Source organism: Notechis scutatus, chromosome 1 (assembly GCF_049901735.1).
Source record: "Notechis scutatus isolate UNSWTSFEM ecotype Mainland chromosome 1, rNotScu1.2, whole genome shotgun sequence".
NCBI lineage: Eukaryota > Metazoa > Chordata > Lepidosauria > Squamata > Elapidae > Notechis > Notechis scutatus.
Window position 1 is genome coordinate 235,938,480 of NC_142009.1, and position 26,244 is coordinate 235,964,723.

Consider the following 26,244-nt stretch of genomic DNA (forward strand, 5'->3'; position numbering starts at 1 on the left):
GTCATCTATGTATCTGAGCCAGAGTTTGGGTTTGTGATCATATTTTTCTAGAGCTTGTGTTTCAAAGTGTTCCATGTTGAGGTTTGCAATGACAAGTGAGAGGGGTGATCCTATGGGTGCTCCTTCTATTTGTTTGTATTTTTGTCCGTTGTAGGTGAAGTATGTACTGGATAGGCAGTGGTTGGTCAGATGTAGGATGTGCTTGGGGGGGTTGTATTTGTTTTGGATGGCTGTCAAAGCTTCTTTTATAGGCACTTGGGTGAAGAGGGATATGACATCGAAGCTCACTAGTAGGTCACTGGGCTGTAAGTTTTGTTTCTTTATGATCTCAATGAACTGGAATGAGTTTCTTACGTGTGAGTTGATGGATTCTGCATAGGGCTGTAGTTGTTTGGTGAGAAATTTAGCTAGGTTTTGTAGAGGTGAGCCTATGGAGCTGACTATTGGTCTAAGTGGGATTCATTCTTTGTGTATCTTGGGGAGACCATAAAGCTTAGGGCATCTGGATGATTTCTCTCTGGGTATGATTCTTTGCTGGCTTTCTTCGCTGATGGGGGAGGCTTTTATTTTGGATCTGGTGGTTTTTTTTAGGTAGGTGGTGGGGTCTGTGTTTAGGGGTTTGTATGTGGGGTCTTGGAGTAGGTTGGTTAACTTGGTTTGGTAGTCAGATGTGTTCATAACCACTGTCGCGTTGCCCTTGTCTGCTGGTAGGATTATTATGCTGGTGTCTTCTTTCAGGTTAAGTAGTGCAGTTTGTTCTTCTTTGGATAAGTTGCTTTTGGGTGGTTTGATGTGGCACGACCACGAACGCGAAGCCAAACAACAGGATCACAGCTCACCAGCTCAAATCCCCCAGCAACTAAGACTAATCTGAGCACAACCAAGCCCCCACCTAAACAGAATACACCCCCAGCCAATCAGAACACAGCCAACCCCCCAACCAATCAGAAAACAGCCAAACCCCAAACCAATGAGAACACACCCCCAGCCAATCAGAACACAGCCAAGCCACCACCCAATCAAGTCACACCCCCACTAGCAGTTAAAAGGAAGAAGCAGCTGCAAGCTCACATTACTCTGAGAAGCACAAAGCCGAAGACACAAGCCTGAAGATGACGAATGAGATTTCGTCGAAACGTCGCCAGGATACTTCCAATTTTACGCGGGAGAAAACCCGAATAACCAAAGATCCACATACAAATACCCGCGAAAACCTTAGAAAACACACACACACACATATATATATAATACCGTGTTTCTCCAACAATACGGCCTCCACCAATAGGAAGCCCCAGCATGATTTATTGGCAAAAAATCAAATTAAGCCGCTCCCCCAAATTAAGGCCCTTTTTAAACATGTGAAATGGGGGGGAATGGCGGGGGGGGGCTTGCTGTTAGGAAGTACTTGGTTGCATGCCTGGATATGGTGCTGCCTGTGTTGGTGGGGCACTTCATATCGGGAGACTCAGTGCTCGTGCTTTGCTCGGACGAGCGAATTGGAACATTTCGGGTGCCTCCACCGCCGCCTCCTCGCCCATCGCAGGTGGCAGCGCCAGCGGCAAGCGGCGGCGCTTCGCTGAGGGAAAAAGAAGACAGCGCAGCTGCCTTGCTTGCTTTCCCACCTGCCCTCCCCAGCCGGCCTCAGGAGCGGCGGCGGTGGCAGCAGGCGCGCACGCTCCTGCCGGCGAAGGGAGGAGAGGCAAGGAAAGAGAAGGGAGTGCGGCAGCGGCGGCTGTCACAGTATCGTCTCATAGCGGGGCAAGGCTGGCAAGCTGAGGTGGCCGCACTAGAGAGTGTCGCTGCCGACCCCGTCGTGAGGATAAAGGAGCGGGATAGAGATTCAGTCAGACGTCAGCCTCGGCTAGAGAAAAGAGCCAGCCTCTCAGAGCACGCCGGCGTCTCTCTCTCTCTCTGTGTGTGTGTATGAAAGAGCTCGCCTCGCTCAGAGCGTTTGGCGAAGCACGCGAGTTTCGCAGTCAGAGAGGGAGGCGGCGGCAAAAAGGACGCGGCGGCAATGGCAGGATGCTGCAATTGGGAAAGGTCAGGACCTTGCATTGAAGCAGCCCGGGGGGCACGCAGCCACCTCCCTCCAGCCCACCTTGAGGATTTGCCTTTTGTTGTTGGTATACTTGGCTTTAGGCGCTCCTGTCGCCGCCTTCCCTTTGCCTTCGAAGGCAAAGCAAATTATTTTAAAAACCTCCGCTCATCTCACCAGGTTCACGCCGGAGCCGTGCGGGCTGGGCAGAGCCAGGAAACACCCGCAGCTCGCTTTCCTGGCTCTGCCCAGCCAGCACGGCTCCAGTGCGGCCCTGGTGGGATGAGCGGAGGTTTTTAAAATAATTCACTTTGCCTTCGAAGGCAAAGGGAAGGCGGCGATAGGAGCGCCTGAAGCCAAGTGTCTCCTCAGGGCTCCGGTTGCAGGGAGGAGCCCTGACTGGCCGCATGTGGCTGCGCCAAACGCCGTGGCGTTGCTCTAACGCCGCGGCAGCAAGGGAGAAGGAAAATCAACAGTGGCGGAAGGTCTCCCGAAGCTGTCACCGCCCGCCCACCCGAGGATGCATGGGGGGGGGGGAATTAAGTCACCCCCGAAAAGACGGCCTAGCCATTTTTTCGGGGGTCAAAAAAAAATAAGGCCCGGCCTTATGTGAGAAACACGGTAAGCTTCTGTATACAGGAACTGCTTTGTTATATATATATATATAGAGAGAGAGAGAGTGTGTGTGTGTGTGTGTGTGTGTGTGTGTGTGTGTGTATGATATTCAGCTTTGTTTGTGTATTTTCCCACGTCATTATAGTTGTGCTGTTAAAGTTGTAGCATATATATATATATGTATGTATGTATGTATGTATGTACGTATATACGTATACGTATACGTATACATATACATATACATACACACACACACACACACACACACACACACACACACACCTCTGGGAGGTATCATCTCATTTATTCATGCTGTGTGGGCGTTTTTCTATCTCTATGGCTTCTCTGATTATTTTGTTGTTGAAGTGTTCGGTTTTGGCGATAGTTCTGGTATTTTTAAAGTCAATCTCATGTCCTGTGGCTTTGAGGTGTATATATAACAGCCAAAGGAGTATACGAAATCCCTTGTACCGTCTGTCCCACCACATACATCGGACAAACTAACAGAAGAATAAGTGCACGCATTGAAGAACACAAGAACTCAATCAAAAAAGAAGAACCGACCTCTTCCCTGGTCCAGCACCTCAAAGCCACAGGCCATGAGATTGACTTTAAAAATACCAGAACTATCGCCAAAACTGAACACTTCAACAACAGAATAATCAGAGAAGCCATAGAGATAGAAAAACGCCCACACAGCATGAATAAACGAGATGATACCTCCCGCCTACCAGCCATTTGGAAACCCGCCCTCATGAACAAACGAGTACCTAACATGAAGAATGACACCAGACCCACACCCACGAGGGCCACACAAGATGCCACCACCACACTTCCATGTAGAAAGCAGACTCACACCCACACAGAAGATGAGACACGACCACGGACTAGAAGCCGTACCGCAGCTGCATCACTACCTGCTTCAAACCCTTCCGACCCATACATGAAGCGAACTGACGCCCACCATGAAGATGCGGCACGACCATGAACGCAAAGCCAAACAGCAGGATCACAGCTCACCAGCTCAAATCCCCCAGCAACTAAGACTAACTTGAGCACAACCAAGCCCCTACCTGAACAGAACACACCCCCAGCCAATCAGAACACAGCCAACCCCCCAACCACAGAACACAGCCAAACCCCCAACCAACGAGAACACACCCCCACCCAATCAGAACACAGCCAAGCCCCCACCCAATCAAGTCACACCCCCACTAGCAGTTAAAAGGAAGAAGCTGCTGCAAGCTCACATTACTCTGAGAAGCACAAAGCCGAAGACACAAGCCTAAAGATGACGAATGAGATTTCATCGAAACGTCGCCTAGATACTTCCAATTTTACGTGGGAGAAAACCCGAATAACCAAAGATCCACATACAAATACCCGTGAGAACCTTAGAAGACACACACATACGTATGTACGTACGTATGTATGTATGTATGTATGTATGTATGTATGGTATTCAGCTTTGTTCGGGTATTTTCCCACGTCATTGTAGTTGTGCTTTTAAAGTTGTAGCAACATTTCGGCAGAATCTCATCTGCCATTATCAGGCTTCTGTATAAATATATATATACAGATGGAACATATATATATATATGTTTTCTTAAGTTTTCGCGGGTACTTACATGTATGGTATTCAGCTTTTTTCGGGTATTTTCCCACATCATTATAGTTGTGCTTTTAAAGTTGTAGCAACGTTTCGGTAGAATCTCATCTGCCATCATCAGGCTTCTATACAGAAGCCTGATGATGGCAGATGAGATTCTGCCGAAACGTTACTACAACTTTAAAAGCACAACTATAATGATGTGGGAAAATACCCGAAAAAAGCTGAATACCATACACACACACACACACAATTTTATATGCATTCATACAGACACACACACACACACACACCCCCCTAATGAAATCTGTGCATCCCTATATTAATGTATAGAATTGCTTTTGATGAGAAAAACCATTCAATTGGAGATTAATGTAGGTTGGAGATGTATAAGGAGTGTGGAACTTGTGCTGCTTGGTAAACATGTGAAATGTGGCATGAGCTAATATTTAGCATTATGCAGCCAATGAAATTGTCAGTGCACTCAGATGATCAGGTATTTCAATCCTCCGAATAGTTTTGGGCAAATAGATGTTCCCTTTGGGAATTTTAAGAACACATGTCGGCAGGGATGCCCTAGAGACGTGCATTGATCACAATGCATGTATTTGTGAGAACACTGTGTATCTTATGGGGATAATAGTCCCTACCATTCCCTCTAGCTCCGACTTATATTTGTCGTCTTTCTGAGGAAATTGGCACATTTTTCAACTAAAAAGTGCACAGCAGCTACCACCACCCATTTTTCTTTTCTAAAAGAGACTGTGAAGCATTCCTGAAAATAAAATGAATGCTGGAGTCGAGTTCTTTGTTTTGCATAATAATTTAATAGTGGGTAAAGAAGAGATCTTGAGGGGGGGGGCACAACAGCCTGTTGGGGACCTTGAAGTTTTCTCGCTCATGCAGATATCCCAGAAAATCTGTCTGAAATTGCCAACTGGGGTGGTGCAATGAAATAAGAGTCCCAACAATCTCTTTATTGTAATTTCCATTTATTTTATGTTGAAGTGAAGGGGTGTTTAAATTGAAATTGGCACCTAATCTATATATATAAAAGTGAAATACCACTCGCACTTCATCACAAAATCTCCAGAACCGTAAAGCCTTCAAACTTGAAATTTGGCACGTGTGTTCCTCTTGGCTTCTAGGTGCTCACTAAGAAAGGATTTTTCGAAATGACCATCAGAGTATTAGTGTTTCCTATATTATTATTAACACACTCTGATGCCAAGGAGTTCTACTCCCCCTCCCCACCTGAAAAGAAATCTCTTCCAAATGCAAAACAAAAGCAGAGGAGTTTCAATTTTAGTTTCACAGCAGCAAGCAGCTTTTGTACAAAAGAGTTGAGCTAAGCCACGCCCAGTCTCCTTGCTGTCTCCTTGCAAATACTGTTTCAGTTTCCAAACAGCCCTCAACTCTCACACACTGACAGGACTGCTAGCCAGATGAATACCGATGGATGCTGGAAGGCAGAGGCAGAATTTTTCCCCCTTATTTTCCTCCCCCAAAGCTAAGCCCGACCACATAGTTTCGTAGCGAAGCACGGGTATCGAGCTAGTTGTTGTATATTATTATATTATTTTAAGCATGGAGGTGTGCCGAGCATCCTGCGTTTGCAGCTACTTAATTCTAAAATATTTGATATTTTGATTAATTCAGGCAGGAGAAGAAAAGCCGCCAGTAAAAAATTTCGTACAAAATCATCTGCTGGGAAAAAAGGCACTGGGACTTGGATTAAGAGACGCAAACATCGGACAAAGAGGAGAAAAGGGAAAAAAACTCAGGTATTCACTCTCATGCTGTTTTCAGGAGTGCAGAAATATAGTTGATTTATCAAGTAGCATGTTTTATTGGGATTTTTTTAAAAATTCAGTGATAACTTTTAAGAGGATGTTGGTGGCTGCTGTTGTGTATTTTCTGTTTTGCCTCCTAAGTTAAGTGGACATTTTTAGCTTAGCTAACTTAATGTTCTATCCAGGTGAAGGCCGAGGTGACGGCTCGTTCTCGAATAGCAAAAACCCTTCATCTTGGCAAGCCTATTCGTGGTACTTCAATCCCTTCCATCTGCAAGCCGATAGAACCGTCGCTTGGGCTTATGAGAGCTGATATTGGAGCTGCCTCCCTCTCTGTCTTTGGGGATCCCTTTGAACTAGATCCATACAACAGGTAAGCATAAGATAAGTGGGAATAAGATAATGAATGTTTAAAGAAACCAGAGTAAGGCTCTGAGTAAGTGGTATCACGTTTGGAATTGCTTTGAACAGATCAAGGCTATGATCTGATGCTTACTTTTCTTTAAGAATTTTCACTGCATGATTAAGTTATTCATCTTGAAGATTAATGTTTCAATAGATGGAATCTCTCTTCAAAGAACAATCAAGGTTGCCCAAATTCTAGCATGAAATCTGAGTGTAGCAATAACAGTAGCATTTAGACTTACATTCCGCTTCATGGTGCTTTGCAGCCCTCTCTAAGCGGTTTTACAGAGTCAACATATTGCCCCCAACAATCTGGGTTCTCATATTATTGACCTCGGAAGGATGGAAGACTGAGTCAACTTTGAGCCATTCAGAATTGAACTGGAGTGAGCAGTGAGTTAGCCTGCAGTACTGCATTCCAACCACTGTGCCAGCACAGCTCTATATCTTTTTTGTGTGTGTGTATTCTGATATTTTCAGTGGTACCTTGGGTCGCGACCGTAATCTGTTTCTGGACTCCAGTCACGACCTGATTTGGTCATGTCTGGAAGCACAACTGACTGCGCATGCACACAGTCAAAAAAAATGGGGCCAAAGGGGAAATTGGCGCGGAAAGGGAATCTTTCCGTGCCGATTTTGTTCGCCACCTGATTTTTGAATCGTAACCCGATTCAAAAATTGGATGGATTTTTTTGTTCGCCACCCGATTTGGTCGTGAACAGAAGCATTCGCAACCTGAGGTTCCTCTGTATTTCAAGTCTGAGTATATTACAAGTTTACTTGTCTTCCTTTGAGAACCTCATACTGATGCTTCCCTCATATTGAACATTTTGCTTTGAATTTTCTATGTCTTGGAATTTTTTTTCTTCCTCTTAACATAACAGCTTGTTAAATGTTTCATATCAATGCCTCCAATGTAATGGGTTTTCTCGTTTTGTTTTGCTTGAAACTGAAAACCTTTGGCATGTTCCATTTCCTGCCTGGACCTTGCCAGTATGACCACTCTAGGGGTGATCTGACGATTAATTCTCCAACTGGAAGCAGTTTGATGTTCTGAACATGGTCCCTTCTTGAAGCAGACTTGTTTTATCGAAACGCTATGTCTGGAACACCATAAGCTATATTTTGTTCAAAAAATTAACTTCTAGGAAAAATGACAAAACTCACAAATAGCTCAATCAGTATGCCAGAGGAGAAATGTTATGTTCTAGAGTTTTCCAGAACTTTTCACTCTCTAAATGTTAAATTGTGTACATTCCTATTTGAGACACTTAAAAAAAAGTTTAATATATTCTTTATGGCAATTTTTACTGTTCCCAGAAAGAAATATTTCTGTCTTTTTGAATATTTACTGCTAATACAGCACTGATTTGCACACTGCATTGATCTTACCAGGAAAAAAAAAATGGGTTTAGTGCCAAAATACATCCTGAAATTTTCTGAAGAGAAATTAATGCACATATTCTTTCCCTCAATTTCAAACATTTTCCATGTAATTATTTCTATAATAACAATAGCACCACTTGAACACCATCGATATTGACAATCACCACCAGTCAGTTGCAGAAGGCAGCTCTATTTAGAATAGCTGACATCCTGCAACAGTTCCTTGAACAGCATCAAACGATAATGTCTGCCTATCCAGGCCCTTGGGAAGGTACTCTCCATAGGTGGATCAAAATCGCCAAATCCAGTCTAAACATGGGTTAGTTAGACCACCATAATAATAATAGGTAAAGCTGAGCTATGATTGGATATTTTCAGTGATTTCTGAGTTTTTCTCTCTTTAGCAATGAAGAACTTCCTGTTGCTAATTCAGCCTCACCAATGAGCACCAAAAGAAGAGGTCTTTCCCAGTCAGCACTTAGATCACATCGCCCTGTTGCTAGGCCAGTGGCTGTTGGGCTCCCAGGGTAAGATTAGTCAGAGAAGATGCTTTCTTGCATAAAGTATTTGCTTGAACTTTCTAACAAAGTTTTCTTCTGTCTGGTAATCTCTTATGGTTTCTTTGTGTGCCACATTGGAAAGCTACCCTTTCCGCCAGCGCAAGTAATATAAGCAGAACATATACCTTGACAGACTTGATGATTAATCGTCTTTGGATAAGATACGGATGGTTTCTTTCCATTTTTCTTCTGAAAAGATCATAAAAATATGTTAATGTAATGGAAGAATTGATATACCTAGCTAATATTACAAAAGGAACATTTTCATTGAATCCTGGATCAAGGGAAAAGTAATGAAGTGATGCAAAAATAATAACTCTCAAGAGTTGCATTTATTGTGCTGCTTGATAGCAGCATGTGTTCCAGGATAAAGCCAGTTTGACATAACGAGTATAGGATCCTTCGTAAACTTTTCGTAGGGTCTTCAGTTAAAAAACATATTTCCAAGAATATTGGGAAAAGCCAGCATGATGTAACAATTGAAATGTTGAGTAGGAGAAAAGAAACCCAGAATCTAGTCCACTCTCAGCTACAGAAGCTCATTAAGTAACTTTGGGCCAGTCATTCTCCCTCAGCCCAACTAATCACACAGATTGTGTTGGGTTGGGGGAAAAAATAGGAGAAAGCAGCATAGTTGTTACTTTGAGCCCCTGAATTAAAGATGGGACATAAAGTGAAGGAAATATACGTGTGGTAAGCTCAGAATATTTAATTTAAAATATTTTTTAAAATACTGAAAAGAATATTGAATTAAAAAATGAATTTCCTGACAGAATAGCCAAAGTGGATCTTTTTGTTCTTATTTTGTACATGCATGTATGGCTTTAGAATTAGTTGAGAAATACTGTTTTGCAATTCTGTCTAGCTTTCTCTTTTAAAAATGCTTAACGTGCCTGTACTAAACTTGAGTTTAACAAAACGAAAATGTTCAATGTTTCCCTTGGTGATAATGGTCAATGTTAATATATGGTTAATGTTTATATGCATAATGCATATATACTAGCTTCATACTAGTTGATTCTATTTTTGTGGGAATATGAAAACATTTAATAGTTTTCTCAATATATGGAAGGTATGGTAGTTGAAATACATGCAGTTTAAGAAATTGCATTCTCCTATAGAACACCTTATACATACTCAAAACAATTACTAAATAATTGATAGTCAGAATGAGACAATTCTGCTTGCAGCCCAAGGAATATATCCTAAAGGATGCAGGAGATATTTTTTTGATGTACATAAAGCACGGTGTGTGTATTTCTGAAGGACATTGTCATCAGTATCCTGTTTTGATGGAGAAACCCAAGAAGGGGAAAGGCCAAAGACCTATTCCTTTTTTTGATACCCAGTTCTGCCTTTTTTGGTATGTGGGAGAGGGGAGGAGGAATGGAGATGGAGGAAATGTTACAAACCACATTTATAGACCACAGAAAATTGGTTTCTATTTTAGAGAAATCAACTAAGCCAGAAGGTAGCTTTATGTGGTGTGTAAATCTTTGTTTGTAAGCCATAGTTTTTGGCTCTGGATACTGTACTTGGAAAACACAGCATGGGTTGTTTAACCAACTATCTTCAAACAAGCCATGGTTAGTATATGCGTCTCTTTCTCTCAAATTCTATTTTAAACATACTCTGCATTTCACTATAAACATTTTTGTTTCCTCATTTATAATAGAAAATGAAATATTTTTTGTGTAAGCATACTTCTCCAGCATGCAGACAATCCTCAACTTATAACCACAATTGAGCCCAAAATTTCCATTGCTAAGCAAGGCACTTGTAAAGTGAATTTTGCTCCATTCTGTGACCTTTCTTGCCACAGTTGTTAAGGGAATCCAGCTTCTCCATTGACATTGTTTGTCAGTGGGTTGCAAAAGGTCATAATTTGACCCAAGGACACTGCAACCATCATAAATACATGCCAGTTGCCAAGTGTCTGAATTTTGATCACATGACCATAGGGATGCTGGTAGTGGTTGTAAGTATTAAAAATGGTCATAAGTCACCTTTTTCCAGTGCTGTTGCAACTTTGAATGGACACTAAACGAATGGTTATAAGTCTACTACTATATTTATTAATATTTCCCTTTTTTATGTTTGCTTATTTAGGCCAGGGTTAAAAACCAAAGATTTTATTTAAAAAATTCAAAACTTAAAAGGATGCAGTGTTCCATATATTCGGCAATCTATAAAATAGCTGGTAGCACAGCCAATCACAAACTTCTGAGTTACCTATAGATCTTTCGAGTAACCACTTCTAGTGATGAGTTTGTAGGATGCAACTTATTTACTTCCTTTTAAATAGGGACCATGTTCCTTTAACAGGCATATGAGAAGGAATGTTGGTTCTGGGGGTGTTCTTTTGCAGTTGGAGACTAAGGGGTTGGGGATTTGGCCAGACAGGACGATTACTTGTGGGTATGAGAGGAAAGGGCAAAGGGGGGCTTACTTCAAGTTTTGGAGGAATGAGTGAGACAGTTTTATGTCATCGGTCTAAAACTGTTATTTATTTATTTATGAGATATGGCAGCAGCTACGTCTTTGGTTCTTCTTATAGGAAGAGAAAACAGGCCCCTGCTTTAAAAGAGCTGACAACTGACATAGAGGGAGATAAAATAGAATAGAATACTTTATTGGCCAAGAGTGATTGGACACACAAGGAATTTGTCTTGGTGTAAATACTCTCAGTATGCATAAAGAAAAGGTACATTCGTTAAGAATCAAGAATCATAATAATAGTCATAGGGTACAATAAGCAATCAAATCATACTAGGAAACAGTCAATATAAATCATAAGGATACAAGCAACAAAGTTACAGTCCTACAATCACAAGTGGGAAGGGATGGGTGATAAGGAGTGATGAGAAGATTAACAGTAATAGTAGTGTACACTTTGTAAATAGTTGAACAGTGTTGAGGGAATTATTTGTTTAGCAGAGTGGTGGCTTTCGGGGAAAAAACTGTTCTTGTGTCTAGTTGTTCTGGTGTGCAGTGCTCTATAGCGTCGTCTTGAGGGAAGGAGTTAAAAGTCATGGGCTAATCAGAGGAAGTATCTGAAGTGATTGTGGTCATTTTTTAAAAAATGTGAAATATATCAATATCATCTTAAAGCAATTTATGACTTGGTTAAACTTAGCTACAGTTAAGTGACAAACGCTTTGTGGAAAAGTGGATTTTAAGGAAGAACTTGAGAATGCAGCAGTAAGAGAAGTGTCACCATACATCTTGAAGGCTCAGAGTGAAGAAATCAGTTTCTGGATCTTCGCTACCCTACGTGAAATCTTTCACTCTTGGTTAGGAAGAATAAAAGGAGAGGTTGTAAGTCATCAAGCAATGCTAGAATTTGTGGTTCCAAGCCGTTCTGGGAAGCTTTTTTCAACCTAATAACATTTGTATCCAAAATCCAAGCCAGCAAAGTTGCAGTTGAAAATGACCATGTTGTCAAAGGCTGCTTTTTGCCAACCAGCTTTGAAGAGAAAGTTTGGATATTATGATGATATTTATGGGAATTCAGATAGAAGCAAACTACATCTATTGAGAAGCAATCATGTTTATTATTCTTTCCTGTCCACAGTCAATATAGGAATCAGTGAAGTCAGTTTTCCATATCAGGAATATTAGAAGACATATTTGAGGAAGAGCTTTGTGAAAGCGCTTGGCTCTTTTTTCCTTCAACATTTCAGTAAAAGTAGCTAATTCACAATTCCACAGTGATATTGAATATGCCAGATTATTTTTTAAAAAAATTACTTGGTATTATTTATTTAGCCTGGCTTTCTTTTCAGTCTCCTCTTCCCCCACATTTTACTATCATAAGTATGCTGTGAAATAAGTAGTAGGGGGTGAGAAAGAGAGAAAGGATCCTAGAGTTTTGATTATAATTTACATACAAGAAATAGTTTCCATGTTTAGGATTTGAAGAGGGTCATTTGGCTGGATTCCTGCTCCTCTCCTCAAGAATTATTTAAAAAAAATAATAATCAAGTTTCTGTCATGTGGATCCATGCCTGTGAAATACTATTACTATTAATAAATATGCTTTAAAGTTTAGGGAGCTTTCTGCTTCCTTTTTATTAGGAGCCATACTGTAAGCCGAATACACTGAGATGTCCCCTCTAGAGCCAGAGGGCCAAAGCTCATTGAGATTTAGGGGAGAATCTACTAAAGAGCAGGAATGCAGCCAAATGTTAACCTCCAAGGAAGGCAAGTTGAAGGTGAGTTTCTACAGGTAAGGTGAAACCAAAATGGCACCAGTAGGTATGCCATAATGACATTCCAACATGGCAGCAATTCATTGTTCCCCCCAAAAAAAATATGTATTGAATTTTAGTTGAACATAAGCGGTTATCAGTTTACGTATAAATTTGTAAACTGTCCTTCAGAATTAAGTTCTTGGATGCAGGGTATTTTTTAAAAAAAGAAATACAGGTAGTGCTCAATTAGTGACCACAATTGGAACTAGTAACTCTTGCTAAGCACCAGGGTTGCTAAGCAAAACATCACATGACCATGATGGACTCTTGAACTCACTTCCACTGGGGTTGTTAAACGAATCATCTGCGGTTGTTAAGCAAGACATCGCATGACAGTGACTTGCAATCTCGCTTTCTCCATTGACTTTGCTTGTTGCCACCCAGTTGCTAACCACACAAATAGTGATCACATGACTCTGGACACTACTGTGGTCATAAACACGCACCTGCAAAGCATTCAAATGTCAATCATGTGATCTCTGGGACGCCATGATGGCCATAAATGCAAAGATTGGTCATAAAGTTATATTTGCAGTGCTGTTACAGCTTTGAATGGTTGCGAAGCGTGGTCAGTAAGCAAGGCCTACCTGGATAGTTTTAGTTGTCACTCCTTCAAAGTGATTGTCTAGCTAGTGTTAATTCGTGATGTATTTACATAGCTGTCTTTCATTATTTTGGCATTCCCAAGAAATATTCGTAGTCACAAAATGGCAAAATATTTTAAAGCAATGGGTTGCATAGAGCAAAAGCCTCCCCTGGGCTGGAAAGATGCCTTCAATTACCAAGAAGCTTTTGATCTGGTGCAGTTTTGCTGTTTGCTGAATAGGAGTCATTCTCTCCGGTTCCTCCATTCACCTTGCTGTGTGGTTGAATCACAGATCTGTGGGAGAGTGGCTGCTGGGGAAGAGAGAGAGAGGGAAGAAGAATGGACTAATACCATCTCTGCCCATTCTGCCAGCTGAGATGTTCTGAGATGATCCCATGAAGTTAACATAAATTTCCTCAGTTTTCCTAAAACCGCTCAATAAAAATAATACTCAAATAATCCTATTAAAAAAGCAGGTTTTAATTATTTGCTGAAAAAAAGACAAGTTCCCATAGGCAGGGAAAATTATTTGGGCAGGGCTTACCATAGTGTAGGTGATAACTGGAAAAAAAAATCTTGTATGCTCCCAGTTCATTGTATTTGTAGCAGAGAATACAATCAGGGTCTCTTGTGTATAGATGGAGAATGATTTAAGGTGCTCCATTGTAGATTTTAGGATCGCTTGTTAATCAAAACGGAAGGTATAAAAGTAAAGATGAATATTTCATTTGCCGATTCCAAGCAAATTCTCATTTTGAAAGGAAGAAAAATACTTCAATCACTCTAACTTTTATTTCTCTTGTTTTTTCTTCCTTTCCACATACGGCTGTTTTGCAATTTCTTTTCTACTTATCTCTCTTCATGAGGAATGGGATGTGTCTTAGATTGTATCATGCTATGTTATAATTTAAAAGCCCATTTTGCAATTATTTTTTTAAAGAAACTGAATTGTCGCATCTGATACTTATATTGAATTCTTAAACTTGTAACACAACTCATTTAATTCAATGAGATTAAAGAATTGTGGCTTTTTCTTTATACATTTGGTTGTTTCTAACCATTTGTTTCGGCATATAGTTCACTAATTACAGTCCAAATGCATGGATAAAAAGCAAGACTACCTGACATTGAAAAATAAACAGTATAGGTGATAGATAGCTTAACTTCAGGAGGAAAGACAATACAGGGAGTCCTTAATTTATGACTGCAATTGAGCCCAAAATTTCTGTTACTAAGCAAGACGTTTGTTAGATGAGTTTTGCCCCATTTTACAACCTTTCTTGCCACAGTTTTTAAAGGAATCACTGCAATTGTTAAGTTAGTCATACGGTTAAGAGAATCTGCCTTCTCCATTGATTTTGCTTCGCAGCAGGTCACAAAAGTGATCACATGACCCTGGGACATGCAACCCTCATAAATCTGAATCAATTCTTAAACGTCTGAATTTTGATCATGTGTCAATGGGGATACTGCAACGGTCATAAATGTGGGTGGGAAAAAACAGTCGTAAGTCCCTTTCTCCAGTGCTGTTGTAACTTCGAATGGTCACTCAACTGTTGTAAGTCGAGGACTACCTGTACAAAATCTGGAGGAAGGCAGGCCCATTTCTTCATCCTCATGTAAGATACTAATCTCAGACTCTTAATTTTAAATTTGAAGATTAGTTGTTGCAGAGCGAACCCACTTTGTGCTCCTTTAAAACCTGTGTTGCTTGTATAACATGACTGCATTGCAGTAGTCTTAACCACGAACTTAGCAGAAGGTAGACTACTTTAACTGGGCCATTATTGCCCAGAAAAGATTGTACCTCGTGGGCCAATTCTCAGATGCATTCCAGGAAAATGAGGCCAATTGGGTTCTGATGAGAGAGAAGAGAACAGCGGCCTGCTCTGTATGTGGCCCTCCCGGATCAGGGCCATCCCATTCAGAGTCTGAGATCTCCCCAGTTCCCAGAAACACATGTTGCCCATCTCCAGCCCTTTCAGGATTTTTCATTTTCTTGGCCTTCTTCCAGTCCGTAGTTAAACGTGCATGGGCTTCTGTGATACAATATTGCATTTTCCCCAACGCTTACCTTTCAGCAGTCTCTAGGGCAGGGCTGTCAAAACTCGCGGCCCACAGGTTGGGTGCTGGCCACGCCCAAGCCCAGTTTAGCAAAGGGGAAAAAAGTCCCGATACGTCATGTGACGCCGCCACAAGTTTGACACCCCTGCTCTAAAGAAAAAACTATACCTGACCTTTTGTTTCCTTCTCGTAATTGTTTTATTTCATTTTTGGGGTGCTGCCTTTTTTTTTTTTTTTTAAAGAAAGAAAGAACGGGCAGCAGTCATTTAAAATAAATGGTCCCTGTGTAAAACCATACCACTGTGCTGAGTTCATGAACTATACTTCTGAACTTCTGAGGGAAGCTAGTGTACTAAGTTGATACCATCGGCGTCCTTCTGTGCAATACAAAAGCTCTCTGATTTATAGGAGGGGTGTTCCTGCCTTGATACATGAGCCAGAAGCTGAGCCAGCCCCTGTGCCTGACTTGTTGGGGAGCATCCTGACTGGACAGAGCCTTCTTATGATGAGTGGTTCCGATGTTGTTATTAATAGAGATGGATCCTTAACGGCAAAGAAAACAGGTGAGGTCTACAGCTTCTAACAGCCTTGTTTTTAATTTTAGTTTTATTACTTAATTTTATCTTATTTATGTATTTTGATTCAAATCGCCTCCCATTTAAAAAATGTGGCTCTAGGTCAAGGGTGTCAAAACGCACGGCCCGTGGGCCGTGCGCGTCACATGCTGGCCACGCCCACCTCCATTTTAACCAAGGGGGGAAATTGCAGTATGTCACGTGACAGCAACGTATCGTCGTGCGTTTGACACCCCCTGCTCTAGGGGGTTAACAAAATGGATGTAGCAGCCAAGGGAAAAACAAAATCACACAATCCAAACAACCAGAAAACGGGCTATATCACACACACACACAAGGCCCCAGGCTTGAGCAGAGAAGCAAACCTTCTGCTCTCCAGAGGGTTGGTATTCCAGCGGGCACATATGCCAGGAAAGAAAAGGCTTTTCTTCCTGAGCGCTGCCAAACAACACTCTGGAGCTGACGGGACCTGATGCATGTCCCTCCTGCTGAACCTGATGGGATGGGTAGAAATATCCAGGGAAAGATGGTTCTGTAGGTGGCCTTCCCTCAATCCATGAAGGGTTTCAGAGGTGACACCAGCATCTTGAATGGCACCCAGAAGCATAAGGGTAGCCAACACAGCTCTTGGAGCAGAGGTATCACATTCTGTACCAGCTAAAGCTTCTGATTACTCTTTAAAGGCAGTCCATGTACAGTGTTTTACAGAGGTTACTAGGGCATGAGTGACTGAACAGTCTCCCGGTGCAGGAAAGGTGCAACAGACATATGACCAGGAGCTCCTGAAGCAGGCGCTTTGAGTCTAGAAAGAATTCCAGATTGCACAGTGGGTTTGTCTGAAGCAGTGCCATCCTATTCAAAACCAAAGCTGAAATCTGCCTAGAGCCTTGCATGTGTGCGTGCTGCATGCGTGTGTGTGTTCAAATACCCAGAGCCATTTGGTCCCACTAGGACTGAGTATTGCTAATACAAAGCATAGGCGGACTGAGTCTAAATCTATACATGTGTTTTAGGGTTGTTGTTGTTTTTGCTTAGAAGAGTATTCTAATTTTCATAATATTTGGTCAAAGACTAAAATAATTGCTACAGTCACATTCTGCTAACATTAAATCTTAGGTTGGAAGCAATTAAGAGAATGTTTATGCTTATTTATTTCAAAAGAGGAACTTTATATAGTATACCTAGATTTTGTAAAAGGAGACAACTTATTTTTAAATCTGGAAGCAATATAAACAGATCTTTTGAATTATAAAACAATTGTTTTGAAATAGCTTATCATATAAGAAGAGGGGTTTTCTAAAATTAAGATTAATTTTAGAAAAAGAACATTGATTTGAGCACGAGCAGATCATTTATTGCTGTGTTAAAAGCCACAAAGATTGAATGTAGCATTTCAATATGGTAATTAACTTTAATTATATCATGAGTAATTGCTAAGAGAAGTATTTGAGAAATCATTTCCCATTAATCAAAAATAATGCAGTATGTTCCTCTTTGTCACAGATTGCATATTTTAAAAGAAGAGAGATTATTTTTAATTTGAAATTTTCATATATTTAATACTTAATGTATAGGTGACTTCTCGAAATAGTCCATAATTCTTCCTTTTTTATTAATTATATTTTGTTTTTTATTTTTGTTTGTAGTTCTTGGGGGCTGTGTAGCGGGCCAGAGTTTTTATATTTTCATCTAATATAAAAATACTTGCAATAAAAATAATTTCCTAGAAACATTTCAGTGGTAGCTCATTTCATAAGGATAACAGCTGCTCAAGATGATTTTCTTTCATTTTAACATTGTAATGTTTTTTGTGTTAGCACGAGCACATGATTGAAAACTCGTTTTTCTCTTAATTGTTTTCAGTCCCATTACTGCGTGGCAGTTCACAAGCAGACGAAGGTTTGGAGGACAATTCCCAATCAAGGACACCAATTTTGGAGACCTTAATTACAAACTCTGGCACTGATCCTTCCAACTCTAAAACTCCTATCTCACAGCCTGTCTTGTCATCGCCATTGTCACTAAGCGTAACAAACAGAACAGTGGCTCTTCCACATGCTACAATTGGAAGGGCGCCAATTCGATTTGATTACTCCATGACTCCAAGATCTGTTCAGACTCATAATTTAGCCAATCTGAATAGAATTGGGAGCAAACTAGGTGACTCTTTCAAATTTAATGGAGGCTCTAAACTACCCTTGGGCCCTCTTTCTGCACCTCCTAAACTAAACAACAACTCCAGTTCCATTTCAAAAGCAACTTATGGCAAACAGCCTTTGAAATCTTCTCCTAAAAGACCTGATATTTCTGAACTTCCAAGAATACCAAAGATTAAGAAGGAAGCAAACAGTGGACATCTGGGACTACAACCTGCCAGTGACCAAAACAACAACATTCCCAGCTCCTGTATAACACAGTTGACTGGCAAAGGAAACACAAGCCAGCCAATCAAAAGCAACAGAATGGAAACTAGCAAGCCTCAAGCTACTCAGCAACAAACACGTTCAACCGGGGTCACTTCTGCAAGTGCTGTTGCTCACGGCAGTTCCTCGTTTTCGTCAGCAAGAGGGAAAGTTGGAAGTTCCTCCTTTGAGAGCTTTAAAATCAATATCCCTGGAAACGTGGTTCATTCTAACAGACTGTCTAATCCCGGGTTTTGCAATACATTTCGACCGGTGGACAATAAAGTGCAACAGAAAGAGAATCCTTCGCCCTTTTTTTCACTGAAAAAAGCAAAACCCGTCAAAAGTGAAATATATGATCCTTTTGATCCCACAGGCTCTGACTCAAGCTCGACACACAGTAGCCCTGAAAGGCTACCCCTCACTAATATCACCAGAACAATATCCATAGGAAGTTCAAAAGTTCAGACCTTCCAAACTGTGCGCCGCATTACTCCCTATCCGCTTGAAAATATCTTCGAATCTGAGGTTGATTCCTTGGAGGCACCTTCGGGAAACGCACAATCTCATGATGATATGGTAATAAAGGAGAGATTTGTGGAACAGGTTTCTGATGCAGAACAAGATAAAGTTGATGATGAGGAAGACTTGGGTACACCCTGTACCTCCTCAGTTATTAAGCAAGTTACTGATACAGAGCAGATACATGACGATGATAAAGGTAGCCCTGAGGTAGTTATTGAAGATGACTGGGATACAGTTAGGGAAAAAAGGGAATTCATTATCCTCTCAATAGAAAAACAGCAGCAAAATGTTAAAAGTGAGCAAACGAGAAAGCGGTCTTTTTCTAGATCCCCATCAAATTCCAGTTCTCAGAGTCGGAGAGAAGTTAAAATTAAAAAGATAGACATGAAAGAAGGCAAACTTCCTAAATCAAGATCTAGATCAAGGACACATTCAAGGGACAGAAGTTCCAGATCAACGTCCCACTCAGTTGAAAAGAAATACAGCAAAAGCCACGGAGTTAAAGCAAAAACCCGTCGTTCATCTAGTGATTGTTCCAGTAGCCACGAACGATCGAAAAAAAAGAAAGCAAAAAGTAAAACTAAAGACAAAAAGCCAAGTTTCTGGCCCAAAGAGCATAAGAGATCTCGGTCGCAATCTGGTAGTCCTGGCAATTCTTTTGAATTATATGGAACCAAGAAAAAGAAAAAGCATTCTAGAGCAAGAGATTCAGAATGTTCCCGATCAAATAGTGCTGAGAGAGCTAAAAAAAAGAAACACAAAAGAGAGAGGAGCTATGATAGATATGAAAAGGAGAGGACCTCAAGCTCAAGAGATACAAAAGGATCTAGATCTCGGGAGAAACATAAAAGGCGTTCAAGATCACCTCCTGAATTAAAACCCCATGAATCAAAAGGATCTAAATCTAAGGAAAGACCGCTACAATCTCAGTCCTGCTCCAAAGAAAAGAAACACAAGCCCAAAAAGATTTCTCCTCAACCTCTTCAAGAAAAAGAGCTCAGATCTTTGGATGACCAAATCAGAAATTCTGAGCCTTCTCTTTCTTGGGGAGAGGAGTTGGACCACACAGAGCAAGAAACAACTAATATTTATTGTGATCTAACGCCTCTACAAGAGAGTTCTTCAAAAGATAACATCATTAAAGTTACATTTGATGACTCTACTAGAGTGGATGATAAGTTAGATAATGAAGTATTTCCTTCCCAACTGGATTGCACAGATTTTGAAGTGTTACCTGATAATATGGATTCTTCAACTGAGAACGAATTGATGATAGACTATGATTCATCAATATTTGATAACCAAAGCAGCGAGAGACAGGAGGAAATTGAAATTAAACAAGAAGATGATGTATGTCCTTTCTTAATAGATTCTCTTCCAGAAAAGGAGGCATATACACCAGATTGTGATGAGGCAAGTCTATCTCAAACTTTGCCTGAAAGTAAAATGCCAGTACTGTCAAAAGATGTGGAGCCTGTGTTAGTTGAAAGTACAGTTGATATAAATAAGACTGAACTGGAAGCAGTAGCTCAGAGTCCTGTGTTGAAATCTAAAGCTTTGGTAAAGAGAGTTACGTGGAATCTTCAAGAAGAAGAAAGTGATATGGTGGCCATAGATAAAACAGCAAGTAAGTAAGATGAATTTTTAAAAAAAATATATTGAAGCACAATTTAGAATAAAATCCAATTTTTCCCTTATATGTTCATCTTGATTCAAACATCAACATCTTGTGAGATTCACTGCTGATGTGATTTCTGATACACATTTACAGTGTGTAAGTGGGAACTGTACAGATACAGATTGGGAAATTGGGGGAGTCACATGTACCCCAGTTCCATGGATGCAGCTCTGTTCATTCCAGTCTCATATGATTGTCCTGAAAACTTTTCAGATCTGTAGTCTTTATAAAGGAGAAGGTTGAGGATTATTGTGATAGACAGGTCAGTTTAGGAAGGTAATTGCAGATCTCTCAGAACATTGCCTGAGTAGAAATCCCTGTTGGCTCGATTTATCGTGTTTTTTGTGTATTGTACTGTCAAATGATGGATTCTTAATTTTTAGTCAGTGTTTTTTCCCCCCTCTTTTGGTCTCCTCCATTCTTTTGTGTTTTATGAGCTGGCAATTGACCTCTTAGCCAGTATTCTAAACCAAAGTTTGACTGTAATTTGGAGGCAATGGCAAATCATAACTTTCTAGTTCAGATGTAAGTGCAAAAGGAAATGCGAGGCATAGTCTTAAGTGACCCATGTTCCCTACACATAATGAGTACGCAGTATGTTTTTAATCAAGAGGAATATTATGTATCTTTAGGATTCAGTTACCTTCACCCTTCTTCTGGAATCACACCAGGTGTGTTAAGTATCACTCAACCTAGGATGTAATATGCTCGTCAATTTGAATGTAGAGGTATTTCTAAAAACTGAGTTCTAGCCTTTGTACTAAAGTAAGATTGGCTTCAAATATATTCTTAAACAATTGTAATGTTGATTAGGTGAAGATGTGTTATCTGCTGCGATCATCTGGATATATCGCTGTGCTGAAATTATTTTCTTCTTTTGGGGAATTTTTAGGGACGCCATTCTGTAAACAGCAGAAACCGAAAGAAGGGGTCTGGAAAGCAGAGGATTTGACCCAGTCGTTAAATCAGGTGCAGTTAACTGAGCTTCCTCCAACCAATTATATGGTTCCTGAGCCTATGTTTCCCGATCTAGATTCCTCTCAGGTTGGTTCCCACTCCAGAAGTTGAGCATAATGGAAGGCCATTCCACTCCCATCTGTGAATTTGTGTCCCGCCCGATTTCATTGCAGAATGCTCTTCCTCTCCCACATGCAATATTGCCCAGACTACTCAGGAACCTTTGGGTTACAACCTGTTCTGTTTATGATCTCTTCCTTCCCCTAATTCATTTGATGATACTTCAGAACAACGTTTTAAGTTCCATAAAAACATTTTTTTTTTTTTTTGAAGTCAAGGACCATTCATTGTTCATCAGTAATAGGAGCGAAGCCCTTTTGAATTGGCAGTAGGTCATGCAAAGTTCTGGTGAAGACAGCCTTTCTTGGGAGGGGGTCTGCAGACTCAGTGTTTAAGCATCAATGGTGACTAACTACTGTTTTTCATCTTCAGGTTTACAATCAGAACCTGGCATTGACAGTACCACTTCCTTCAGCTCTCCCCCCTTATGCACCTGTCAGTCAGCCCACTGTTCAGTTCATCATACAAGGGAACCTTCCTCTGCTCACCTGCGTGGCAGAGCAGGGGTTAATTCCAGAATCTGGGGGCAATTTGACCACAGCTTCAGAACCAAGTATTCAGTCAGCTTCCACAGGAGATGAAGAAGAAAAAGTCAAAGCATCTAAGTCTCCAGTGGATAAAACAAAAAATGAAGAGGTGGGTGGCTAGCTCGATGATGTCTTTAAGGTCAGTTGATCCATTTTGAAGGATGTAAAGCCTGAAAATTGAACTGCTGGTCTTGAATGTCTTTGTTGATGGTTTTACCTGTTATTTGGTTAAAACTGTAGCATTTGCTATTGCAAAAAACAGGGATGGCTCTCACGTTCCATACTAAAACAAATGCATGCAGTGTATCAACGGCAGTGTATGCATCTTAATACTAATTATAGGAAAAGTTAGAGAAGACAGTATTGAGCCGTGGTGGCGCAGTGGTTAGAGTTCAGTACTGCAGACTACTTCTGCTGACTGCTGGCTGCCTGCAATTTGGCAGTTCGAATCTCACCAGGCTCAAGGTTGACTCAGCCTTCCATCCTTCCAAGGTCAGTAAAATGAGGACCCAGTTTGTTGAGGACAATATGCTGACTCTGTAAATTGATTAGAAAGAGCTGCTGAGCACTGTGAAGTGGTATATAAGTCTAAATGCTATTGCTATTGCTGTTGTTGTGCTTAAATTCTGTACATCCAGGGCCATTTGGAAGTCACTATGGGGAAAGAAATCCTTGACTATACAGGTTTGGAGTCTGATCCAACATGGCTCTTATCTAGTGTAGTTCGTTCTCACTTACTGACTACAATTAGGACTGGCAACTCAATAACTAAGTGGTGCAGTTGTTAAGTGAAACATCACTTGGCTGCCCTGACTTCTGATGTCACCTCTGGTCATCATATCACCATGGGTCATTAAGCGTGATGTCACATGACCCTGACTTGTGACTTCTTGCCAGCTTCCCCATTGGCTTAGCTTTTCGGAATCCGGCAGGGAAGGTCACAAATGGTGATCACAGGACTGTGGGATGCTGCAGTCATTGTAAATGCATGCTGGTTGCTCAGTGCCCAAATCACAGTCACATGATCGTGAGGACGCTGCAGTAACTGCAACTTCAAGGTCCAGTCATAAGTCTCCTTTTTCAGTGCTTGTAACTTTGAACCAGGGGTGGGATTCTTCCGGTTCGGGTGAACCCCTAGCTGGCGATGATCAGCTGGCTCCAAACTGGTTCGACCCGACGATTATGTGGGCCCGTCCGCCCACCCCTGCGCTGTACTCATCTATATCTGCTTAGCTGATTCGCGCGGCTGAGCAGATTGCTCCACCTCAGCTGTGTTACTTCCCTGAAGTAACATTGAAAGTAAGTAATTGCGATAGCTGTGCATGCACATGGAATTAGAGAACCGATTGTTACACCGGGAGAATCTCACCCCTGCTTTGAACGGTCACTAAATGAATGGTCAGTAAGAGAAGACTACATGTACAAGAAATCTAAATTAATATTGAAAGAATTTGGCTCTGACCTTCTATTCAGGTCACACTTAGAATGCTTTCTCTCTTATGAAGTCCAACCCCTTACCTTTTCCAAAGAATTTAAAGGAAGAACAGTTAGTGCTATAAATCCTGAGAAAAATGTTCATGCTGTACCTAATATACAGAACAGGAGTGGGATACCACCGGTTCTGCCCTGCTCTATAGAGCCGGTAGCTCTGAAGGGCAGCAGACACCAAACCGGTTCTGTATCTGCTGCTGTTCGGCCCACCCGCCCACCCAGGCTCTTACCTGTCCTTTATTTCCTGCTTTTTCAACCTCAGCTGCTTTGCGCGGCACAGCTGAAGTTGAAAAAGCAGGAAAAGGGGGGCTTTTCAAATGCCGCACACCCACGCGCAGCGCTTTTCAGCTGTCTGGGCAGCACAGGTTAAGGTTTATTACATCCATAATAAACATAATTACCAAACTGGTAGTAAAACCGGTTGAATCCCATCCCTGATACAGAACCTGATTGTGACTTCCGTTGTGTTGCATATTGATGATCTGTTGTAATGACGAGGCAGTCGAGTTGTTTGATCATGAACAACTGAATCATGATTATCTTTATTGGAGTCTAGTCTTGCATTTATACACATTTTTAGTTATCCTCCATCATTGGTTAACTTTGGTTACTGCTTAACTTTCGTTACTGTTTAGCACAGTAATTAATACAATTAATTATCTCTAGTTAAAGTCTAACCTATGTTTACTTCCACTCTCTAATCCTCCTTTAGATTAGTGACTTTGTTTACCTGAGTTGTATTTGCTTGGAAACATTCTTTATCTGAGGTTTGCCACCTGAGATTGGAACATTCCTGCAATTACAACTCTACAATGATCAGTCAGTAAAATAACAAAAAAAAAAACAAAAAAATAGGTGCCAAAATTTATGTAACAGAATTTAGGTTTTGACTGAATGTTGTGAGATGCTATTGCCCAGAGATCACTGAATTAGCCCTTTTGTCTGCCCTTGCAGTACATGAAGAAGCTTCACATGCAAGAGAGGGCGGTGGAAGAAGTGAAACTCGCAATTAAACCCTTTTACCAGAAGAGGGAGATCACCAAGGAGGAATACAAGGATATTCTTCGGAAAGCTGTGCAAAAGGTTGGAATTGTGGAATGGTTATATTTTCTTCTTAGGGTGGCTGTGTTAGCGTGTGTGAACAAAAGAGAAGACAAGAAAAGAAAGGTAAGTAAGGTGGGTGTGGTTATCTTGCTGGCTGGTTTTTAGCAGCCGACACAGTACTATTGTCAACTAAAAAGATACTCCTGCTAACTAATCTTAAGAAATACAGAAAGTGCTGCTTGCATTAACTCCTGGAATTGACCCACCCTTTGGATCTCTCTACAGATTTGTCACAGCAAAAGCGGTGAAATCAATCCCATGAAGGTGGCTAATCTTGTGAAGGCCTACGTGGAAAAATACAAACATATCAGGAAACACAAAAAAGACTGATGACAAAGAAGAGCCTCGTGACTCTACCAAGAAATGAGAAGCAACCGTGGGAGAAGCAGAAAAACTTCTTCGGGTGACCATGTTTTCCTTCCCTTCGAGGGAGGCAGAAATACACCATTGCATGTTGCAATCCCTTCTCACCCCCTCACCCCGGAAACTGGACGCAGGAGACCTTCCTGCAGCTGAACACATTTTCACATAGGAGCCTATCTTCTTGGAGTTGATTGCTGATGAGGAACCCTTGGGCTCCTTAACCTCTGAGGAAATGCTGAGGAAAGGATGTGTGTGTGTGTGTGTGTGCGCGCGCGTGTGTGTTGAGGACTAATTATTTGTCATGGTTTTACTTCAGCCTCAGTTTCTTTTTCTTTTTTTAATTTCTGCACCATTCACCAGAGTTTAAAACAGACACTTTTATATCCGGCATACGGCAGAATGTGCTCCTCCCATTGTTGTTCTTATTTATGAAAAATACAGATTCTTTTGTGATTCTCAAAAATTGGTTTCATACTTGAACCGTGGTATTATTATTTTTTTGCCTGTCCTATGAAAGAAATATTGGACTTGTTCGGTCAAATGGGACACGCAGATGTATGTTAACCTTTATAAATTTTTTCTGAAAATCCTGCTATGGAGATGGTGATTATTTACATTCTGCTAACAATGTCTCGATGAGGAACTCTATTTGGAGTCTCTGGGATGGCGTGGCAGTGAACTGAGTTGTGCGATGCTTCCTGTGAATAATGTACTGAAGGCTGGTTCTGAGTCCATCTTGCATTCAACAAGCTGTCTTTGACAAGAGAGATGGAGAAGACAAAAGTTTGGAAAGCAAACACAAGGAATGCAACCAGACCATGTATACAGCAGAAATCTTACAATTTATAAAATTATTTTGAATTGTTTCTTATTCATACTTGTTTATTTGTTGATTCTGGTCTTATTCCTGATTTTTAGTGTTAATCAAGGTCAAGTGGGCCTGGTTTTCAAGAACTTTGCTTCCTTTAAAATATTTAATTTAAATAAAAAGACAAGGAAAGATAGAAGTCATATAAAAAGAAAAAAAAACCTACAGTTGTAGAGTACAAATAAGTAAAATAGAATCTAAAATGTCACAGAGGTTACAGTTTTATAATATATCCTTAGTTACTTTTTATAAATTATGATATGACTTTTTAAAGAAGTAAAAATCACCATTAAGCTTTAAACTGGAAATTCCTGATAAATTCAGTATA

The 26,244-nt window shown here is 40.8% G+C and overlaps 1 protein-coding gene across 2 annotated transcripts in view; it reads left to right on the forward strand.

Moving 5' to 3' along the window:
- The window catches only part of PHRF1 (PHD and ring finger domains 1), a 43,203-nt gene extending 17,289 nt beyond the window's left edge, over positions 1-25,914 (forward strand). For both annotated transcript variants that reach the window (XM_087950771.1, XM_087950772.1), the window contains exons 10-18: positions 5,919-6,043; positions 6,238-6,425; positions 8,248-8,370; positions 15,715-15,869; positions 17,745-20,435; positions 21,379-21,455; positions 21,936-22,199; positions 24,536-24,664; positions 24,911-25,914. In XM_087950771.1, the coding sequence (XP_087806897.1) occupies positions 5,919-6,043; positions 6,238-6,425; positions 8,248-8,370; positions 15,715-15,869; positions 17,745-20,435; positions 21,379-21,455; positions 21,936-22,199; positions 24,536-24,664; positions 24,911-25,015 (3,857 nt within the window). In that variant the 3' untranslated portion in view covers positions 25,016-25,914. The remainder of the gene's footprint in view (positions 1-5,918; positions 6,044-6,237; positions 6,426-8,247; positions 8,371-15,714; positions 15,870-17,744; positions 20,436-21,378; positions 21,456-21,935; positions 22,200-24,535; positions 24,665-24,910) is intronic.
- Positions 25,915-26,244: the final 330 nt, after the last annotated feature.